Genomic DNA, 21,182 nt, shown 5'->3' with positions numbered 1-21,182 from the left:
CTTGCTGGGTTATCTGGGGAAGAGCATTGAAGTTGTCCAGATTTCCTAGCCATCACTCAGCCACTTCCTGTTGCCGGAGTAGAATATCTGGTGAAAGCAAGATATTGTGGATGCTGGAAATCTGAAATAAACACTCAACTCATCAGGTCTACAGCATTTGTGAGGAGAGAAACGGTTAGCTTTCCAAGATTTTCATGCAGTTGCAGAGGTAATGGCAGAAGAGTATCTGGTCGTTCATCATCGCAGTGAGAGTGACAGCATTTAGAAGTAACTGATGTTCTGAGGTAAATAGTGCTGGATCATTGAAGCTGCTCACTGACTGATTGATTGTGGAATTTCTATTCTGCCAGTTTGCTTCTGTTCTTCTTCCTTGTATGTGCTAACTCTTGCAGGGCTTTCGGAGCCATGTTTCTTTTGTGAGCCCAGTGGATTCCAGTCAAATATTGGATAAAGGAGGGCGTTGTATCCGCTCTGGAGTGTTTGATAAATGTGCAGCCAGGCCAATGTATTTTCCAGCATGGGTCAGTAGACAACCATCTGAACAGAGCATGTGGTGCCCTTTGTTAGTCTCACAAGACCATGGATCTGCACCTGGGAAGACTTGCTTCAATCTTTGTTGGTAGAGGAGGGTCTGTTGTGGCTGCAGAGGCCACGTGAGAGTGGCAGTCTCTGCTGCAGTGATTTTTCTTGAAGACACTGTCCTCCGGTGTTGTCTTGGTGCTATTTCTTGGTGGGCACGCTTTTCTTCAGCAGCAAGCCTCAGCTCCTCTTTTCTTTTAGATTCCCTACAGTGTGGAAACAGGCCCTTCGGCCCAACCAGTCCACACCGACCCTCCGAAGAGTAACCCACCCAGACCCATTTCCCTCTGATCAAACACTATGGGGCAATTTAGCACGGCCAATTCACTCTAACCTGCACATCTTTTGGCTGTGGGAGGAAACCGGAGGAAACCCACGGGACATGTGGAGAATGTGCAAACTCCACACAGTCACCCGAGGCTGGAGTTGAAGCGGGGACCCTGGTGCTACGAGGCAGCAGTGCTAACCAATGAGCCACTGTGCTGCTCTTTTTCGACCTCTGCGTAATTCCAGCGAGAGCAATTGTTTGCTATATCCTCCCACCTCTCGACGTTCATGTTCAGTGACGTCAGGTTTCTCTTGCAGACATCTCTGAAACGAAGATGGGGCTTTGTGCTGTCTTGCAGCGAGTCTTTCGGGATCTTCCCGTCTGACACGCAGTGCACGTGGCCCAGCCAACAGAGATGACATTGTTGGAGCAGGCGAAGAGGCTGGGTATCTGGGTGCAGGCCCAGGACCTCATTGGTGACTCTGTCAGTCCACGTAATATCCAAGATGCACCTCAGGCTACGAAGCTGGAAGGCATTGAGTAACTGCTTTTGTCGAGTAGAGGCTCCCGGTCTCCCTGTTGTAAAGCAGTGTGCTGAGGACACAGGCCTCGGTGTGCGTCATCAGCCTTCTGTTCTCCCAGACTCTCTTTGTCGGCAATACGAATGTTGAGGTTGCTTGTCCGATCCGTCTATTGATCTCTGACTCTAGGGAGAAACCGTCCGTGATGGTGGAGCCAAGGAATGTAAACTCTCGTGGATTACCTCCAAAGGCCGTCCGGCCCTTTGAGTCCTTTCTGCCATTCAGTGTGATCAAGGCTGATCAGTCTCTATACTCTGTTATAGTTTTCTCCCCATACCCTTTGATCCCTTTAGCCCTAAAAACTGTATCTGACTCCTCCTTGAACATGTCGTGTTTTGGCTTCGACCAGAGTTCCACGGTTGCACCATTCTGAGTGAAGACATTTCTCCTTCTCTTAGTCCTGAACCATCGTTAAACTGTGATCCCTGGTTCTGCACACTCCAGTCATCGGGAGTGACCTTCCTGTAACCTGTCTAGTCCTGTTATAGCTTTATATTTTAATCAGCCTGTGCTTGATTCTTTGGCTTTTTCTTCTATTTGTAGGTGCTGGGGTAGCCCCGCCTTAGCCCTGGAATTGGCTATTTCAGCCCAGACCCAGGAGTCTAACTGGAAACGATCAATGCCTTACTGTTGCACTAGGGGTCACCATTATCCAGTACATCATCAAGAGGGCATTTCTGTAATTCCTAACCTTATTGATTTGGCTGAGCATTGCAGTAATTCATATAAAATAGCACAATGACCTGTTCATGCCACTGCGCATCTTCTGTGGCTTTAATGTCCCTGGTGATCTATCTTATACAAATCCTGACAAACTTTGCAACCTAGCAACAGGTTAGGCCTGTACTCACTGGAGTTAAGAAGAATGAGAGGTGATCTCATTGAAACGTAACGGATTCTTGAATTTTGGGGAAAATGCTGAGTGGATGTTTCCCCTCATGGGAGAGTCCAGGACTCGAGGGCACTGTCCAGTGAGTCAAAGGGGCGCCAATTTAGGACTGACGTGAGGAAAACTTTTTTTTCTGAGGGTTGAGAGTCTTTGGAAGGCCTGGCCACAGAGCTGTGGTGGTGGAGTCCTTGTGCACATTTAAGGCTGAGATAGATTCTTGATCAGTCGGGAAATCAAGGGTTCTGGGGGAAGAGGAGTGTCAGATCAACCATGATCCTCTTGAAAGGTGGACAGAGGGGCTGAAAGGCCACCTCCTGTTGTTGTTTCCTGTCATCTTATAGAAGCACTTGTTCGGGTTCATGTGTCTGTTCTTGCGTCTAGAACTCTGAAGGTCAGTTCCGCAAGCAACTTCAAGAATGTGTTTTGACATTTTCCGTTGTCACAATCCTTTAATGGTCTTCGTGGATTCTCCTGCTTGGTGAAGCCTATATTTTGTTCTTGTGCTTTATAAGTGAGCTGTTGAGAAGCATCATGTTTTTCAAGAAACACTCCTCTAATTATTTGTGGTGTGATGAGACAGTCAAGGTGCATGAGGGAGATGTACTTTGCGTGGAATAAGGAGCGAGCCGGATCTGTGTTTGCAGCTGAGAAGCAAGCTTGTTAATAAGAACAAGTAAAGTTATGTTTGTATTGTACCTTTTTATTGTTCTCCTGATATTTAGCAATACAGCTATCAAATTGCATTTTATTTTTGAAGTATAGTAATTGGTAGACTTAACATGATGAGTAATCTGCACACAAACTGCAGTGAGAGAATTTGTTTTAAAGGTGTTGGTTAATGAATTTTAGCCAGAGAAATAGAAAATTTCCTTCAGATAGTGTGACTGAGACATGGCCACCTATCTGATCAAGTAGACAGGGCTTCCATTCCTGATAAAGGGCTCTGGCCCGAAACGTCGAATTTCCTGTTCCTTGGATGCTGCCTGACCTGCTGTGCTTTAACCAGCAACACATTTTCAGCTCTGATCTCCAGCATCTGCAGACCTCACTTTTTACTCTTCCATTTAACACGTATAGGCAGGATAATGCAAGCACGGCTCCCTGCCAGGAGCAGCAAAATAAATTGGTTCGTTAAGTGATGGAAATTGAGCAGAATACCTTGAGGAAGGAGGAGGATGAGTGCTGGAGTGGTGCCAGCATGTATGTAGCCACACACATTAATGTTAGATAATCACCGTTCCATCACGAGACTCATTGTCCTCGCATGCAGCTGTGCAGAATGGTTCTGGGAGCTGTCTGGGAAGCCATGCACGCAGATTGGAAAGTAAACAATTTCTGAACTGGCTGCTTCGTTGGGTGGCGAGGGGAAGGTACACCTATTTGTAGGCTTGCAAGGTTACTGCTCGACTCCAGACTTGTCTGCACCCCCTCCCTTGCCCCAGCCAGTTTTTATTTAAGATGATGAGTGGCTGCCTTTAATTTTCCGTTGGAATACGTAGACATTTAACACCAATGGTATGGCAATATGTTGTGCCACTGCATCATAGTTTATGTAAGAGACCTTGAATGAGCACTTTGAGATGATCTGATATACAGCACGTTCTGTAAATACTGGCATCGTCACCTTTTACTTGGAGAAACGCGAGGGTATTGACCAGTGTTTTCCAAGTTTGTTTACACATGCTGCCACGACAAAAGTTGTCTATTGTTTTTCCTTTTGGAGTTAGGTTTACCCGTCTGTTTACCTGCATCTTGTTCTGTTTTTAGCTGCCGATAAAGCACGCAATGAGTTCACCGAAGCAGAGAAATCGCTGAGGGAAGTGGAGAATTCGATCGGGTAACGTACCTCAGATGTTTCTATTTTAGAGTCAGCGGTTTGTTATCCGAAGCAAAGGTGTCTGGCATTTGGGAGGGGGATTGGTTTTCTTAAAAAAAAATCTTGAAGCCTCCTCTGAGGTGTGAAAAAAAAAGTCTCAGGCAGAGAAGCCACAGTAACATCTGTGTGGGCCCAGGGCTGGAAGTAGTTCAGAAGCTCGACTTGTTTAGCTGCTTGCCAGACTTCCTATCACAGCTGAGGAATCACGTATATGCGCCGAAGGTGATATCCTGCCAAATTGCTGTCTCTCTTCGGGGCTAATTGGTGTTTGGAGGGGGGAGGTGGGATGGAGAAGGAAAAGAAGCTGTTCAGTGATAAAAGTTAAGGCAGAGCATAAAGAGTCTGTGCCGCTATTTCTCTGAGGACGTTTGACGTAGTTAACACTAGCGAAAATTCTCCAGTGTGATCTGTCATCAAAAATTTGGATGCGAGACATGCTTGACGTTAACTAAAGAGGTAATTGCTGCAAATTCTTGTGTCGTATTGAAATGTTAATGTAGGAATTGCTGAGTTTATCCCCCGGGGGGGCAGTTATAACCCTTCAAAGCCACGTACAAATCTAGCCTATGAAAGAACTAGCCAGATATAAGAAGCTTTTTATGATTTCTGTTTGCTTTGTTTCCAATGAGTATACCTTGGTTCATTATTCGTGGTTGGGTTTGCTTGTTTTAAATCCTCCTGATGGAGAGAAGCTGGCTTTTCCATTATCAGATGTAGCAGGATGCAGCATATGAATCCCGCACTATTGCATCAGCTTCCCCTCGTTTCATCTTGAATCATTTTATTGCCAATTGAACAGAATGCCTTTTTTAACATGAAAGGGTAATTTCACTATTTGTAAATCAAATCATAAATTCCTACACTGTTGTTTCAAAACAAAGATTGAGTGTAGGAGTATGATCTATTTTGTTGAATTCTTGCTATGGTTTGGTTAATAAAAATGTTAATTACCAGCGGGTAAGCTGGAAATGTTATATTTCATTTGAGTTGAGGCTGACTGATTCAGCGCTGAAGAAGATTTACTGCTGTGGCCACTGGGCATGCTCGAGTATTAGTCTGCCATGATTACTGATGTGGAGTTGTCAGCACAGCATCAGACAGCTTCTGTTTTGCTAATAAAACTCTATCCTCTGTTCTATACACAGAAACATGGTAAGATTCTGTAGCACACAGTTATCTGCACACTCCAACTAAGAATGTCACAACTGTTAGAGCTTCATTCAGAGTCACCAGTGGAAAGCTTCCCTTGTTCCACTCGTCTGTCTGCAAAGCCATGGATACTGCACTAGTTGACAATAAAGATAGCAGTGTACTCAGCCCATTAACAATTGCATCCAAAGAATGTTGTTAATCTAGATTCAGCATGCTCTGAGAGAGCTTGGGCAACACCTCCGCTTTCGACTGGGTTTTTTACAGCTTTCTGGACTCGGGATTTAAATTTAACAGTATTAATTTGCGACCTCTGCCCAGGCTTTGATTTGTTTTCCATTGCTGGTTTTGTATCTTTCCTCCTTTTTTCTTGTTTCCTTGACGTTGCTTCCTGATGGGAGCTTCTCTCAAAGCATCCTTTGTTTCCTCACTTGTCCCATTATCTCTGCATTTGACCTTGCACCATGAAATATTTTGCCTTTTAACTTCTCCCGTCATCCAGCTTTTCACAGACCTGATTACCATCCTCCGTTTTACTTCCTCAACATCTATTACCTTTTTAATTATTCCCAGTTCTGATCTGACATGAGAGATCGATTTTGTCTTTCTCTCTCTTTCTGTCCATCAATGTTAATAGACCATTGTTTTGTGTTTTTATTTGAAATCCACTCAATGCTGAGGGGTTTCTTACTTCCCTCGTATTTTAAGTGAACAATGTTCTTCTTTCCTGTCCCCCTCATTGATAGTATTTAGATACTTTATATTAATGGGCCCTCATCCTTTTGATTATATTTCTCAATCATGAGACATTCCAACCTCATCAAATTTCTTTGTGCAGATATCTTGGTACACCTATTCGTGGCCTGATTATTTCATTAGGAGAAAGTGAGGACTGCAGATGCTGGAGATCAGAGCTTAAAAATGTGTTGCTGGAAAAGCGCTGCAGGTCAGGCAGCTTTTGCACGAAACATTGACTCTCCTGCTCCTTTGATGCTGCCTGACCTGCCGCGCTTTTCCAGCAACACATTTTTAAGCTCCGATTAGTTCATTCGCTGTTCGACTCCAACCTTTGTACCTGAGCTTACTGTGGTCCTGTTAATATATCGCAGAAGGTAGTCCAGGATCTGTCATTGTTCTATGTTGGGAAAGGAGTTGCTTGTTTCTGAGGACAGTAAACCCCAGGATTGTTTCTGTAACATTTCAACACTGCAGATGGCAAGATGTTGCTGGGGAAGATTTGTCTGAAGTGGAGAAAACTGCCTATTATTTTGTAATTTGCTCTTTTTTTCAAAAAAGAAGTGTTTTTGGCACCCTTGCTTCAGACGGAAACACGTTGGGTTGAAAGCTTTTTATGTCTGATGTTGGGAAGTAGATTAATGCAGACAACTCAGCAGGTACTGCCCGTTGTACAACCTGGCCTACTTCATTGCAGGAAACATTTAGAAATACTTACCTGGACTGACAAAACAGAAGCCTTTGAACATCGCAGGACAAGTTGATGAGGCAGATTGTAAAAACATCCATTCCGGCTTTTTTATATCCAGAGCAGATAGGGTGGAGCTGTTCCCATTTGTGAAAGGACTGAGGACAAGACATCTCAAAAGTCATTGACAAACAAAGGGATACTTGTGAGAAGAGACATTTTCATGCATTCACACAGTGAGAGGTTAGGGTGTGGAATGCTCTGCCTGACAGTACGGTGGAGGCAGGTTCAGTTGAGATGCTCAAAAAGGAATTAGACTGTTAGCTAAAAAGGAGGAATGTGCAGGGCTACAGGAGAGATGGTAGGAGAATGCCCCTCCGGTAATTGGAGAGTGGACCTAATCCAATATAAAAGATCTCTAATCAAGATTTCTTTCAAATATAATGATGACAGGCTAGTTCCATCAGTCACAACATTAATATGTTGATTCAGTCATGACAATGGTTATTGCATTTCTTTTGTGCTACAACAGGAGACAATAAAAGAGACTTGTTCTACATTTCTTAAATTGATTACTTTGGAGTCAATTTATTACACACAAAATGCTGGCTAACATTTAAGCACTAATCCAGAAATAGAACTGCAGGAAACTGCAGGGGATGGACGCACTTGAAATGTGGAGCTTATTCAAGGAAGAGCTACTGCGGGTCCTCGCTAAGTATATACTTATCAGGCAGGAAGGTAGTTGTCGAGAGAGGGAGCCGTGGTTTAACTAAAGAAGTTGAAGCTCTTGTCAAGAGGAAGGAGGAGGTTTATCTGAGGATGTTAAGGGGCTTGAGAGTTATAATTTAGCCAGAAAAGATCAAAACAGAGGGCTAAGAAGAGCCAGGAGGGGACATGAGAAGTTGTTGGTGGATAGGATTAAGGAAAATCCTAAGGCCTTCTATAGCTATATCAGGAATAAAGGAATGACTAGAGTAAGATTAGGACAAATAAATGATAGTAGTGGGAAATTGTGTGTGGAATCTGAGGACATAGGGGAAGCACTTCATGAATACCTTTTGTCAGTATTCACATTGTCCTTTTCCAATGTTAGTGAGAATATGGAAAAACAGGCTGCCAGATTAGATGGGATTGAGGTTGACCAAGGGGAGGTTTTAGCAATTTTGGGAGCTCTGAAATGGTTGCTAGGCTGTAGTTACCTGCTGTGCTTTAACCAGCAACACATTTTCAGCTGTGATCTCCAGCATCTGCAGACCTCACTTTTTTTTACCTGTAGTTACCATAGCCTATTGTCTGATTAAAACTAGGTTTTCAATAATTAAGGGCCTTGAACCACATCATTTTATTTAACTGACAGCTTTTCTTCCTTTTCTTCACTGTCCCTTGGTTTTATTTTTGTAAACTGCAGTTAATTACAACACTCAATAATCTGACCTTGCTCCTTGATAAAACCACGCGGTAACCCTTTTCAATACAGGAATTGTCCACATCGTTCTAAACTTCCAAGTTTTCACGCAGTCCTTAATTATTCCCAATGATGGGTCTTACTGGAGACCTTGTGTGTAAATATGTTAGAATTACAGGTGTGTTACTGTGTTGAGAGGCCATTTGGCCCATTGTGACTGCACCAGCTCTCAGTTTCACATAGTGCCAATCACCTGTCTTCTGCACGTTCTTCCTTTTCAAATGACCTTCTCAATGCGTTGATTGAACCTCCCTCCACCAGACTCTCTGGCAGGGCAATCCAGACCTTTAACCACGTGCTACATGAATAGGAGTTTTCTCTCAGTGCTTTTGCTGCCTATTACTTGTATTGATGCTATCTTATTCTCAATCAGGCCAGAGTCCAGATCGAAGATTCAGTTGATCATCATAAAGTATTTTGTTTGCAGATCTTACCGTGTAAGGAAACTTAATTCACCACTTTTTAGTTATTGTATCATGGGACTGTCAGCATGAAGTCTTTAGGACCCACGCATTGCAAATAAGAACATTTAGCCTTGCATCCATTAAGTTATTGAGAGTACTGTTAAGTCTACATTTCAGTTTTCCCATGCAAGGCCTCATGTAGCAATTTCCTTAGTGTTGAGTGGAAAATGTCTAGTTGTAGGGAACTGGAAGTCCATATACCTCTTCAAGGCACCTTTGACAACACCTTCTAAATCCACGGTCACTGCTGTCTAGAAGGACCAAGGCAGCAGATGCAGGGGAATCCCACCAGTTGCATGTACCTCTCCAAGCCACACATTTATTCAGATTTCAAAATATGTCACTGTTCCTTCAGTGTCAGGATAGAGTGGAATTCAGCAATGGTAATGTCACTGAATGACAAAGGACAATCTTGCTGGGGATGGTTATTGCTGGACCCTTGTGTGAAGGCAATGAGCAGTGTGTAGATAAGAGGGGCCCAAAGATAGAGCCTTAGAGGACACCAGAGGTATCAGTGCTGAAATGGGAAGAGGAACCATTTGCAAGTGACAGGAATAGAATGAGATGCGACCATTTTACTTTCTGCTCCTCCTTGCACTGAGCAGCTGAGGCCAATTGTGGCTTCACCATTGCTGGGGTGAGGTGCTGATGTAATGATAATGTTGTTAGACTAATAACAACAGTGCTGATGATAGCTGGTGAGATTTGAATTCACTAAAAATCTGGAATTAAAAGCCAGCCTAACAATGACCACTAAACCTACCTGGCTTCCTAATGTCCTTTAGGAAATGGGATGGTGCTGTGCCTTTCAGAGTGATGTGTTCTGTGCTGTTTGTCACAGAGTCGTGTTGACACAGCGGTACTGAAATGTCTGCTTCAGGAGCAGTCGGTAAACAGCTTCGAGTTCCCTCAGTGTCTTCAGTTAGGCAAAGGAAGCATGAGTCAGTGGACTCGGGCTTACACAGACTCAGGGTTTTAGTCTACTTTAAGATTTTTTTGAAGCTGATAGATACAGCTCTCTCTCTGTCTGCCTCTCTGTGTCTCTGTCTCTCTATCTCTTTGTCTCTCTGTGTCTCTGTCTGTCTGTCTCTCTCTCTCTTCCCCCCCCTCCCTCCCTCCTGTAGCAAAAGCTTGAGTTCTTTCCTAGACTGTTCCTTTCTCCTGGACTGGAAGGAAGATAATGTATGAGGAAAATCTGTTTTGCTGAATTGTCTTTGCCAAGTGGGTATTTATGGGATGCTGTTATTTTGGAACAGTTGATAATGAAATAATATATTATGAAACTACTAATTAAGTATTTCAATGGAGGTAAAGTTATGCCAATTCTTCTTCCTGTGCTATAAGAATAAAATATGCTTTGCTTCATGCCTTTGTGGTGGACCAATCCAATTACAACTGGAACACATGCCTTTTAACGGAACAAAATGTGCGGGTCCAGGCTGTCTCCTTGATATATTTTGAGGGGATTTGGTTTGGCCTGTAACAAAGGAAATCTGCCGTCCTTGCATGATCTGGCCTGCATGAGGTTCCAGATCCTTAGTAATGTGGTAGATGCTTAACTGTCCTCTGGGCAATCGATTCTATCTGAGCCAGCAGTGCTACAGTGCTGCAGTGAACGAATAAGTGAAAAGGCTGGGTCCTGAACACAGTACAGGTGCAGAATTCAAATTTGACCCAATACATAATTGTGAGTTATGACAGATTGAGACATCTTGTGCTGGAATATGCTTGGAGAGCACAGATGAGAATTAGGAAAGCTAATAGAATAGTACAGGTTGTTGTAAGCAGAATTGAATGCAAAAGGTTATGCTTCATTTATACAGAGCGATGGTGAAGCCTCATCTGAAATATTGTTACAGTATTGGTCATCTTATTTACGAGCGGGTGTAAATGTGTTAGAAACTGTTAGTCTGGAATGGCAGGGTGCCTTATGAAGTAAGGTTGACAGGTTGGGCTGGTATCTGCTGGAGTTTAAAACAATAAAAGGTGACAGGAATGAAGCACAAGACGTTGAGCTGCCTTGACAGGGTGAATGAGGAAACGATGTTTCCTCCTAGGGGTCACTGTTTAAAAATAAGGCAGACTATTTAAGACAGATGAGGAGTTGCGAGTTTTGGAAGTGGGGTCCTCAGATATTTTTAGGGCACAGTTAGATTCTCGACAAACAAGTCGGATATAAACCTATCAACAATAGGTAGGAATGTTCAGTAATCAGGCCAATCAAGTGGCCTCCTACAGTTAATTTGCATTATGTTTAAAAATATCCTGTATTGTATGCAAATGGACTTTTTTTTAAACCCCCCCCCCGCCTAAGTACTGAGGCAGCTAAGAAGCTGACTGCAGCAGCAAAGATGGTATTCTGTGCAGTCTCATAGTTGCCCTTACAGTGAAACTGGTCAGAATTTTAAAGAGACTTTGCTGAGGTATCAGTCATCTCTGATAACTGCTGTGATTTATCCATTCATGGCGATAGTATGATATGACAGAATGAGCGTTTTGCAGCATTATGCTCAGGTTGTCATTTTTATCTGATCATTTGACTTTGTTTAACCTGGTGCTTTAATTTTATTTGATTAGATCAGATTACCTAAAGCATGGAAGCAGGCCTTTCGGCCCAACAAGTCCACACTGACCCTCCGAAGAGTGACCCACCCAGACCCGTTTCCCTCTGACTAATGCACCTAACACTATGCATGGCCAGTTCACCCTGACCTGCACATCTTTTGACTGTGGGAGGAAACTGGATCACCTGGCTATCCACACAGACATAGGGAGAATGTACAAACTCCACACAGACAGCTGCCCAAGGCTGGAATCGAACCTCGGTTCCTGGTGCTGTGAGGCAGCAGTGCTAACCACTGAGCCACCGTGCCGCTTTGAGTTGGTGCCCCTCTCTGCAGCAGGATAGGGAATTTGAATCCAATGGTTCTGGTGATTTTAGCGCACTGCGATCATTCCTGTGGCGAAGCAATCAACTTATTTTTAAAATGCTCAGAAAATACAACAGCTGATTCACGGTTTCGCTGCTGCTGTTTTGTAGGAGTCTGGAGAGGGAGCTTACCATTGACTTTGGACCTGATGGAGAATTTGCATATATGTTTAACCAGTGCTATGAAATGACAACAAACGAGTGAGTAATCTTTCTTATTTTGCAGTCCTTTTATGGTGTGCTGCTTATGCGTTCCCAGTAAACGTGATGATGAGATGCATAGATTGTTAACCTAAGGATGCAGATCTCTTCAGGATGGGGAGAAACTATGTTATTTTGGTGGCCTGGCATAAGATGTAAATTAAAATAGCTGTTTATGAAATATGGGATCTACGTTCTTTTACCTTTTTATTAGGCATGCTTGTCTCCAGCAACCTCAAATTTAACATTGTAAATCACCCCAACTTACTAACTAATATGGACAGGACCCCTTGTGTCTCTCCTGATCTGGTGTGACCTTAACTCTTCTGTTTGCCCACCCATAACCCTTGATTTTGTTATAAACACCAGTCAGAATCAAAAGTACTATGAGTATTTTTAACTCTTAGAAAACATATTTTAGCATTAAAAGAGGATTTTTTTTTTCTTGTTTATTTTGCCTGTTTTTCAGATCAGCCTGTTCAGAGATGTTATTGTACATCTCTGGAGCGGGTGGGTCTTGAACCCGGGCCTCCTGGTTCAGGGGAAAGGACACTACCACTGTGACACAAGAGGGATCCCATTACCAATCAGCTGGCTGTTTTTAGAGACAGACAGACCAATTAAATGTCACAGTTTTTGGATGTGAAGGGCATTTTGAATAACTCCTTTAAAATGGAGGAAGAGGCAAGTCAAAATAGACTGGGCTGTGATCCCTCCTGACTGCTAAGACAACGAAGGCCTGATGATCTCCTGTGCAACAGCAATCTGCCCTTTTCAGATGACAGTCCAGAGTACGGATTGTGTTTTTCCCTTTTTGAAGAATGCCTAATTACAACTGTTTTTAAATCACACCGTTTCAATTCTGCTGGAGTCTGTTAGTGGGACTGAATGTTCCTTTGTGCACCAGCCTGGATTCCAATGGACTTGGCTCTTGTAACTTGTGCGCTGCTAAGTACAAATTCTTTTTGCATGTAGTAAGTATTAAATTCGTTTTATTTGTTAATTCAAGGAAGTTTAGTGAAATTGGTTCCTTTAAGAACTTAAAGTTCACTTGGTTCTTGGAGAAGGGTATATGCCAGGGAAGGAATCCTTTTTGAATTAAGTTTGTTGTGGTCATCCAAGCTACCTCTCCTCACCCTGAGATTACTAGCTTGGAATATCCTGTCTTGAACCCAAATGAGTTAGAGGACCTCATCTAGGTTCTGGTTGTGACAATGCCTTTATCAATCAAACCCAACTAATGCAGTCTTGCTTGCATGCAAGCTGTTGCTGTCAGCGGGAGAGAATTGAAAAATGTGTTGCTGGAAAAGCGCAGCAGGTCAGGCAGCATCCAAGGAGCAGGAGAATCGACATTTCGGGCATAAGCCCTTCTTCAGGAATGAGGACAGTGTGCCAAGCAGGCTAAGATAAAAGGTAGGGAGGAGGGACTTGGGGGAGGGGCATTGGGAATGTGATAGGTGGAAGGAGGTTAAGGTGAGGGGTCGGAGTGGTCGGGATGAAGATTGCAGGTCAAGGCGGCGGTGCTGAGTCTGAGGGTTGGGACTGAGATGAGGTGGGGAGAGGGGAAATGAGAAAGCTGGAGAAATCTGCATTCATCCCTTGTGGTTGGAGCGTTTCTAGGCGGAAGATGAGGCGCTCTTCCTCCAAGCGTAGTGTTGCTATGGTCTGGTGATGGAGGAGGCCAAGGACCTGCATGTCCTTGGTGGAGTGGGAGGGGGAGTTAAAGTGTTGAGCCACGGGACGGTTGGTGCGGGTGTCCCAGAGGTGTTCTCTGAAACGTTCAGCAAGTAGGCGGCCTGTCTCCCCAATATAGAGGAGGCCACATCGGGTGCAGCGGATGCAGTAAATGATGTGTGTGGACGTGCAGGTGAATTTGTGGTGGATATGGAAGGATTCCTTGGGGCCTTGGAGGGAAGTAAGGGGGGAGGTGTGGGCGCAAGCTTTGCATTTCTTGCGGTTGCAGGGGAAGGTGCCGGGAGTGGAGGTTGGGTTGGTGGGAGGTGTGGACCTCATGAGGGAGTCGCGGAGGGAGTAGTCTTTCGGAACACTGATAGGGAAGGGAAATATTTCCTTGGTGATGGGGTCTGTTTGGAGGTGGCGGAAATGACGACGGATGATACGATGTATCTGGAGGTTGGTGGGGTGGTAGGTGAGGACCAGTGGGGTTTTGTCCTGGTGGCGATTGGAGGGGCGGGGCTCAAGGGCGGAGGAGCGGGAAGTGGAGGAGATGCGGTGGAGGGCATCGTCGATCACGTCTGGGGGGATATTGCGGTCTTTGAAGGAGGAGGCCATCTGGGTTGTTCGGTATTGGAATTGGTCCTCCTGGGAGCAGATGTAGCAGAGGCGAAGGAATTGGGAATATGGGATGGCGTTTTTACAGGGGGGCAGGGTGGGAGGAGGTGTAATCTAGGTAGCTGTGGGAGTCAGTCGGTTTATAGTAAATGTCCGTGTTGAGTCGGTCGCCTTAGATAGAAATGGAGAGGTAAATTTAAGGTCGGGGTGGAAGGTGTTGGTAAAATGGATGAACTGTGCAACCTCCTCGTGGGAGCATGAGGTAGCGCAGATACAGTCATCGATGTAGCGGAGGAAAAGGTGGGGGGGGTGGTGCCAGTGTAGCTGTGGAAGATGGATTGTTCCACATATCCGACAAAGAGGCAGGAATAGCTGGGGCCCATGCGGGTGCCCGTGGCTACTCCCACAGCTACCTAGATGACACCTCCTCCCACTTTGCCCCCTGTTTGATTGGTTCTCTAACCCATTTCAGAGGGTAGTTCAGAATTTACCCCCTTGCTGTGGGTCTTGAGTTGTGTGTAGGCCAGACTATGTAAGGGCAGAAGATTTCCTTCCCTAAAGGGCAGTAGTGAACTAGGTGGGTTCTTTATGACGTTGGTTACAGAGCCACTATTAGAAGTGTCCCTTATAAATTCCCTATTTTAATGAAAATGTTTACCAATCTGCTCAGGTGATATTCAAGCCCCTGTCCCATGACCCTTTGTCTGGCCCTTTGGATTGCTAGACTAATGACATTACCACGATCACACCCACCTCCCTTCTGCAGCATTTAGATTCTGGGTTCTTTTGTAACTTTGTAATCTAAAGCCCCATGTAGATGCTCAGGTTCTGAACCTGGCTCAGTCCCTGGGTGATTTTCCCTGGCGGCTAAGTCACTGATAGCAGATGTGCAATTCTTCATCCGTTGGCTGCATTCCAAGATGTGATAAACACCCTGATGTTCAGGGAGCTATGACCTGCAAGAAAGTCTCTTTCTCTTTTGGTTAAGGCTGCTGGTTTCAATACAGCAAGCACAGGCAGCTGTTCATGCAGATCTCCATATTGTGCAACATGCAAAGTGCAAAAGGAATGGCGGTGCACTGGAGCTGATCATCTGAAATCAGGATCCCCAGCAAAATCTAAAAGTCATCCGTTGTGTTTGAATGAATATGTTAACACCAAACGACATTTGGAGTAACTGTCTCGCTTTGGAAAGTCTTTTGTAAATTAAAATACTTGCTAAATAGATGTCCTCGCTGCTTTTGCAGCAGGTGTTTGGGGATAGATATTTGTGTGTTGCCTTGCAGCAGACTCCCCTTCAATGATGTTTCTTCTGCAGTGCCCATTTAGATCAGATTGAGCCAGAGCTTCATGCTGAAAATTCTTAAGTATAACGATGCCTGTCAACTGGCACTGTTAAACCCTTTCTTTCCAAATTCTCTCACCACCTCCCATAACCTGTGCACGTACATATACACATGCACATCCCCACCCCTCCCCATGCACACGCCACGAAACAATTCGTCTCTTGCGCCCATTCTCTTGTTCTGGCTCTTTCTGGCTGTCCCTCTCTCTCACTCACACACACACACACACACACACACACACACACACACACACACACACACACCCACACACCCACCCCGCAAAACCTACTGTTAAAGTTGAAGTGTGGCGCTGGAAAAGCACAGCTGGTCAGGCAGCACCTGAGGAGCAGGAGAGTCGACGTTTCGGGCCTAGGTCGGGGAATTCCTGATGAAGGACTTGTGCCTGAAACGTCGACTCTCCTACTCCTCTGATGCTGCCTGACCGGCTGTGCTTTTTCCAGCGCCACACTTTTCAACTCTGATCTTCAGCATCTGCCGTCCTCACTTTCTCCCAACTTATTGTTAAAGTACACAAATTGTCTGAAGGAAACTGTAAGGATAGACTTGCCTTGGTCGTTCAAGTTTTAGCTTTTATGCTTTCCATGGGTATGCAGATTGGAGCCTGGGAGTTACAAATTTTACATCTATTTCCCGATCATTTGCGTGCACTTTAAGCTACTAGTGGATCTTAAATTGGAATTTGTCCAATTAGCATTTATCCACTCATCACACTTCAGAACAGTCCCTCTCCAAACCTCAAGCCCTGGAAAATTGATTCGGGACAAACCTCTAACGACAAATATAAGGATTGGATTCCCCGTGGTTTTGAGGGGAAGGGTAGTGAGGTGGACAATGGTGGTAAATGTGCACACCTCCAGTGTAGGAACTGTTCAGGACTTTAACAATGATGCTCTGTTCCTGACAGGTATGTCTACAAGCTCTGCCCCTTCAGTAAAGTGGCACAAAAAGCAAAGCACGGAGGTTCAGAAACCAGTCTTGGGTAAGTTAACTGCGGATTTGTGGGGTGAATGTCCTATTTTATTTTCAAGATTAATTTATCATGCACCTCTTCACTTCAAATTGTGGGAAATAGTTTGGGTTAATGTGAGCAAACTTTCGAACGTCAGTTTCTCTGAATGAGGTTTTGCTCGGGCGTCGTTGACTGATGCCCTGGTGTCTAAAGTGAGGAGGAAAAGCAGCTATGTTGTGTTATGGCAGTGAACATTGTTGGTTTGTTTGGTGTGCCACCCTCAATGAAGGCAGCCCGTCTACAACCAGCCTGGATATCTGAATGCCAACAGAGCAGAGTGGTTCAAGCCAGATTGTCTGAACAGAGTTGGGAGCCTGTGATGGGGTTACACAACCTGAGCTGTGTAGTAATTGTTTAATGTAAAATCTGCACTCTGATGCCTCATCCTTCTATTCGCTACATATTAAAGAATCCCTAGAGTGTGGAAGCAAGCCGTTCGGCCCATCAAGTTCGCGCAACCTCTCCGAAGAGCATCCCACCCAGACCCACACTTCTGCCCAATCCCTGTAACCGTGCGTTATCCCTCAGCCAATCTACACAGCTTTGGACTGTGGGAGGAAAACCGAGCACCAAGAGGAAACCCGAGCAGACACTGGGAGAACGTGCAAACTCCACACAGACAGTCACCCGAGGGTCCCTGTGAGGGAGCAGTGCTTACGACTGAGTCACTGTGCCGCCTCCATCCTGTGTAAAGAAAACTGTCTGAAATGGCTTGAACATAGGTTCACACCGTGGAAATCGGAGCAGCGTTAATGTTTTAGGTTGATGCTATTCTTCAGAGTTAGAGATGAGCAACTTTGAAACAAGACAGACTGAGGCTAGTTGGTGAAGGGGGAGAAAGGAACAATGTAAGGCAGGCTTATATGACAGGCCACCTAACAATGTGTGTTCCCCCAAAGGCCTGTCCCTGTATTTTTTGTTTTTGCTGCTGTTTACCTACTATTTACTTACCTATGCTACTTAACTCTGTGATCTGGCTGTATTGCTCGCAAGACAAAGCTTTTCACTGTGCCTTGGTACATGAGACAATAAATTCAATTCATCCATTCAGCCAACATTCAAAGTACAACTAACTCTTACTGAACAATTTTGAAAGGATTTGCTTATCATTCTTCTCCCATGTTTTCTGCTCACTGGTGAGTGAGGGTGCATCCCACAGCCTGACCCTAGTCCCTAGCTGACAGAAAAATTAAAATATTCCTCCCCAAATCTCAGCCCAATGTGTAAAGGTTGGATAAAGCCCATTGTAGGGGCATGGTCTGTGATCAGCTGAAGGCCGGAGCAATTAGCTGGCAATGGGAGTGAAGATGAACGGCTAAAGTGGGTGACAGTGGAGCAGGCACAAGTGTACTTGACAGCAGCAAATGGCAAGAGAAAGAGAGAGCTGTGACGAAGACTTGGCAGTGCAGTGAGTGCTCCCTGAATGGAAACCCCATGGCGATCAGACGCACTGGACTGGCCGTAGTGCGTCTGGAAACTCGCCCATCCGAGTGGTGACCAGGGAGGGACTGAAAACTGAATTCATTTCTGCTTGTGCGGAAATCCATTCGTGTCACTGGCTCAACCAGCATTTATTATTTATCCCCAATTTCCCTGGAGAAGATGGAGGCGAGCCGCCATCTTGAACTGCTGGAGTTGTTGGAGTGGAGGGAGACCTGCTGGAGGAGGGGTTGCAGTATTTTGACCCAGCGGCAGTGAAGGAATGGCGATACATTTCCAATTTTAGTATACGCGCTGCCGAAACGAGCACAAGCCCGGATAGGGGGGGCTGCTGGTCTCCCCATGCCTTTGCCCTTGTCTTTCCTTACTGCAGAGGTCACTAATATAGAGAGTGCTGTGGGAGGAACCTTCATGAGGTACGGAAGTGTAACTTGTAGCTGCTGTGCAAATCTGTGTGCCTAGCTGTGTCTGCCATTCTGAGGAAATGCAGTAACATACGCCACTAAGGTGTGTCTGAAAGGAAAGTGCTTCAATTTTGGCCTTGAAAGCACACAGTTTGGCGGCCACGGGGGTATATTTGATTTGGCTTATTGTAGTCACATGTATCACACTTGCGAGCAGTGCAGGCAGGTCATAGCAAACGAGGACATTTTAGATCATAGAGTGCTTTGACAGCACAAGGCATACAGGTTACAACGCACACGATCACAAAAGCAAGATCGCATTATTCAAAGTTAGTATGTCCGTTCATCGGTCTAATAATGGCAGGGAAGAAGCTGTTCTTGAACTATGAAGTACCTCCAGTCCCTCCATCCATTCTTCTGCTTCCACTCTATCTGCTGTGCCTTTCCAATGTTTTATTTTTCAATGTTATTTTTGGTGAGGCATGGTAAAAGTGAACCCTCTGTGTTTTTGTCGGACTAAACATTTCCTTTTGTGAGTACTCAGTTGTATTTAATAAAATAAATATGCCCTGACATTTAACTGTCCAGGGTATCTCAAAATTGCTTTGAAGGTTGTGTTAAATATTTAGTAACTTTCTCTCATAATCATTTTGAGTTGTAGCATCATTAAAGCTGAATGATTTATTCCTGCCTCTGTTGACTTGTGTAGGATGATTTCCAAAACCCATAATGGAATTTATTATCTCTTGATCTGTTTACAAAGAGAATCTTTTGGATATTTTGAGAACAGTGTCTTGACATGAACCACGTGATGAAATCAATGCTGAATATAAACTGGGATTGCTACAGGAGGGAATGCCTAGTATAGTGCACTTAATGTGCTAGTGATGTAGCTGTCATCTTAAATGCTATCTTTAAAATCAAAACGGGAGACAGAAGCGCCAGAAATAGGCTGGAATCGTCTCAAATGTCCAAGATTATTACAGAGACAAAAGCTCTGCCACCTATTGTGACCCATCCCCTTTAATGGAACTAAAGAACAGCTGCTGAAATCTGGAAGGAGGAAAATTAATAATGATAATACAATGCATCAGTGGAGACTTACCTTGCAGCAGGAGGCCATTCAATCCATCAGGTCTCTTCTGCTCCTTCCTAAAGTAATCAGCAGTGAACTGTCATGCCCACCTTTTTCTCTCTCTCCGCAGCTCCATTATCATCCTTTGCTTTATTGAACGAATTGCATTGAGAGCCTTCACCAGATCTGGGAAGCACCTGCACCCCTCGTGTTCTCCCATCCTCCTTTCTGTCTCATCTTTCCAGTGCTTTCTTTTCGATGTTATTTTTCTCCAGCGGGTGCAGGGAGCTTTCGGCTCAAAGTGGGGTGAGGATATGATTTGCACCAAATGCATTGCGCTTTCGGAATAAATTGTAACGTTTCTTTATTTGTGCACGCAGAGTGTGGGGCTCATGGGCTGGACCGGAGAGCAACAAGTTCAGTGCGATGAAGTATGAGCATGGTACTGGCTGTTGGCAGGGGCCAAGCAGGACCACTCTGGTAAGTGCACCTGGGTTCATGACCAGGGAGGGGATAGTTGGTCTGTGTAACGAGGAGGGGATAGTCTGTGCATGAGATGCTGTACCTCTGTTGCTAGTCAGTCAGGTGTCATTACGAGGTCAGTCAGGAGAACTTGTCTCTGAGTTGGAAGGATTGAAGTACATGCACCCTACGCCCTCAGTAGAGTATGAAAAGGTATCGATGTTGATTAAGGTGCTGCTTTGATGGAACTTAATGAGATTCTGCTTGGATACCGTAAAGGATATTGAATCAAACATGATACGATAAGGCACAAGGAGTACAATACAGCACAGGGACAGGCCCTTCAGCCCACCAAGCCTACACTGATTCCTAGTCTTTATTCAGACCCATCACTAAGTACCTATATGGGGTTTCTATCCCTCCTTTTGCCTCCTCAAGATACGCTTTAAACGTTGCTCATGTTCCTGCTTCTCCTGTTGAGGTGTGCTGTATATCGCTAAGTCTCGGTTACGCAGGCCACACGCAGCTTCCCAATCTAGTATTCATGAGCGATAGTAATGGTGGATGTGTCAACGTTCTGCCGTCTCTCCTGCTGTTTGTACCTGACCATTGGAGCGTGTTGGAAGGATTTGCAGGTCGCTCTTCAACGTGGCTTTCCATATCCTGGACTTCCTCCCTTTTGGCTAACGTTGGGTTTGAGTCTGATGCTACAGGCTCAGGAATCTCGGGCACTACCCAGTCCACCTCAAATAGCTGAAGCAAATGAGACTGGCGTATTTAAGGGAAAGTTGGATAAGCACATGAGGGACAAAATTGCATAGAAGGGCATTTGCGCAAAGGAGGTTGGCAGTTACTGTGGCATACAAACCAGCGAGGATCTGATGGGCCGAATGGCCAGTTTCTGTGCTCTGTTTTTGATGGACCTGGATGAAGTGTAACAAAGTCCAAGGCTGACCTTTCCCCCTCAATCACTCGCTGGTATTTGTGATGTCTTGCTGTGTGCAAATTAGCCCGTGGCACTGCATGACTCGTTCAGTAATCGATTTGAAGTATGGTGTGTCGAGGCTTGGGCTTGACCCTGTTCGTGACCTTTGGCCCCAGAGGTGAGAGTGCTGCCACTGAGCCCCATTGGCTCCCAGTGGGGAGTGACCGAACAAATGCTCGGAAAACGGGCTCCCGCTGCTGTGCACCATTTTACCCTCTCTCTGGGAGCCGCTCCCTGTGATGATGTTTCCATTGCTGACAGGTTAAGCTGTCCTGCGGCAAAGAGACGGTTGTGCTGTCCACTTCAGAGCCCAGTCGCTGT

The 21,182-nt window shown here is 45.0% G+C and overlaps 1 protein-coding gene across 1 annotated transcript in view; it reads left to right on the top strand.

Moving 5' to 3' along the window:
- Window positions 1-21,182, top strand: part of prkcsh (protein kinase C substrate 80K-H) — a 75,760-nt gene that overhangs the window by 49,430 nt on the left and 5,148 nt on the right. The window contains exons 12-16 of the mRNA XM_060855003.1: window positions 4,085-4,154; window positions 11,738-11,827; window positions 16,391-16,465; window positions 19,795-19,894; window positions 21,123-21,182. The exon at window positions 21,123-21,182 is cut by the window's right edge and continues 105 nt beyond it. Of these exons, the coding sequence (XP_060710986.1) occupies window positions 4,085-4,154; window positions 11,738-11,827; window positions 16,391-16,465; window positions 19,795-19,894; window positions 21,123-21,182 (395 nt within the window). The remainder of the gene's footprint in view (window positions 1-4,084; window positions 4,155-11,737; window positions 11,828-16,390; window positions 16,466-19,794; window positions 19,895-21,122) is intronic.

The sequence above is a fragment of the Hemiscyllium ocellatum genome, chromosome 45 (genome assembly GCF_020745735.1).
Source record: "Hemiscyllium ocellatum isolate sHemOce1 chromosome 45, sHemOce1.pat.X.cur, whole genome shotgun sequence".
Classification (NCBI taxonomy): domain Eukaryota; kingdom Metazoa; phylum Chordata; class Chondrichthyes; order Orectolobiformes; family Hemiscylliidae; genus Hemiscyllium; species Hemiscyllium ocellatum.
Note: the sequence above shows the minus strand (reverse complement) of the source record. Positions and strands in the feature narration are given on the sequence as shown.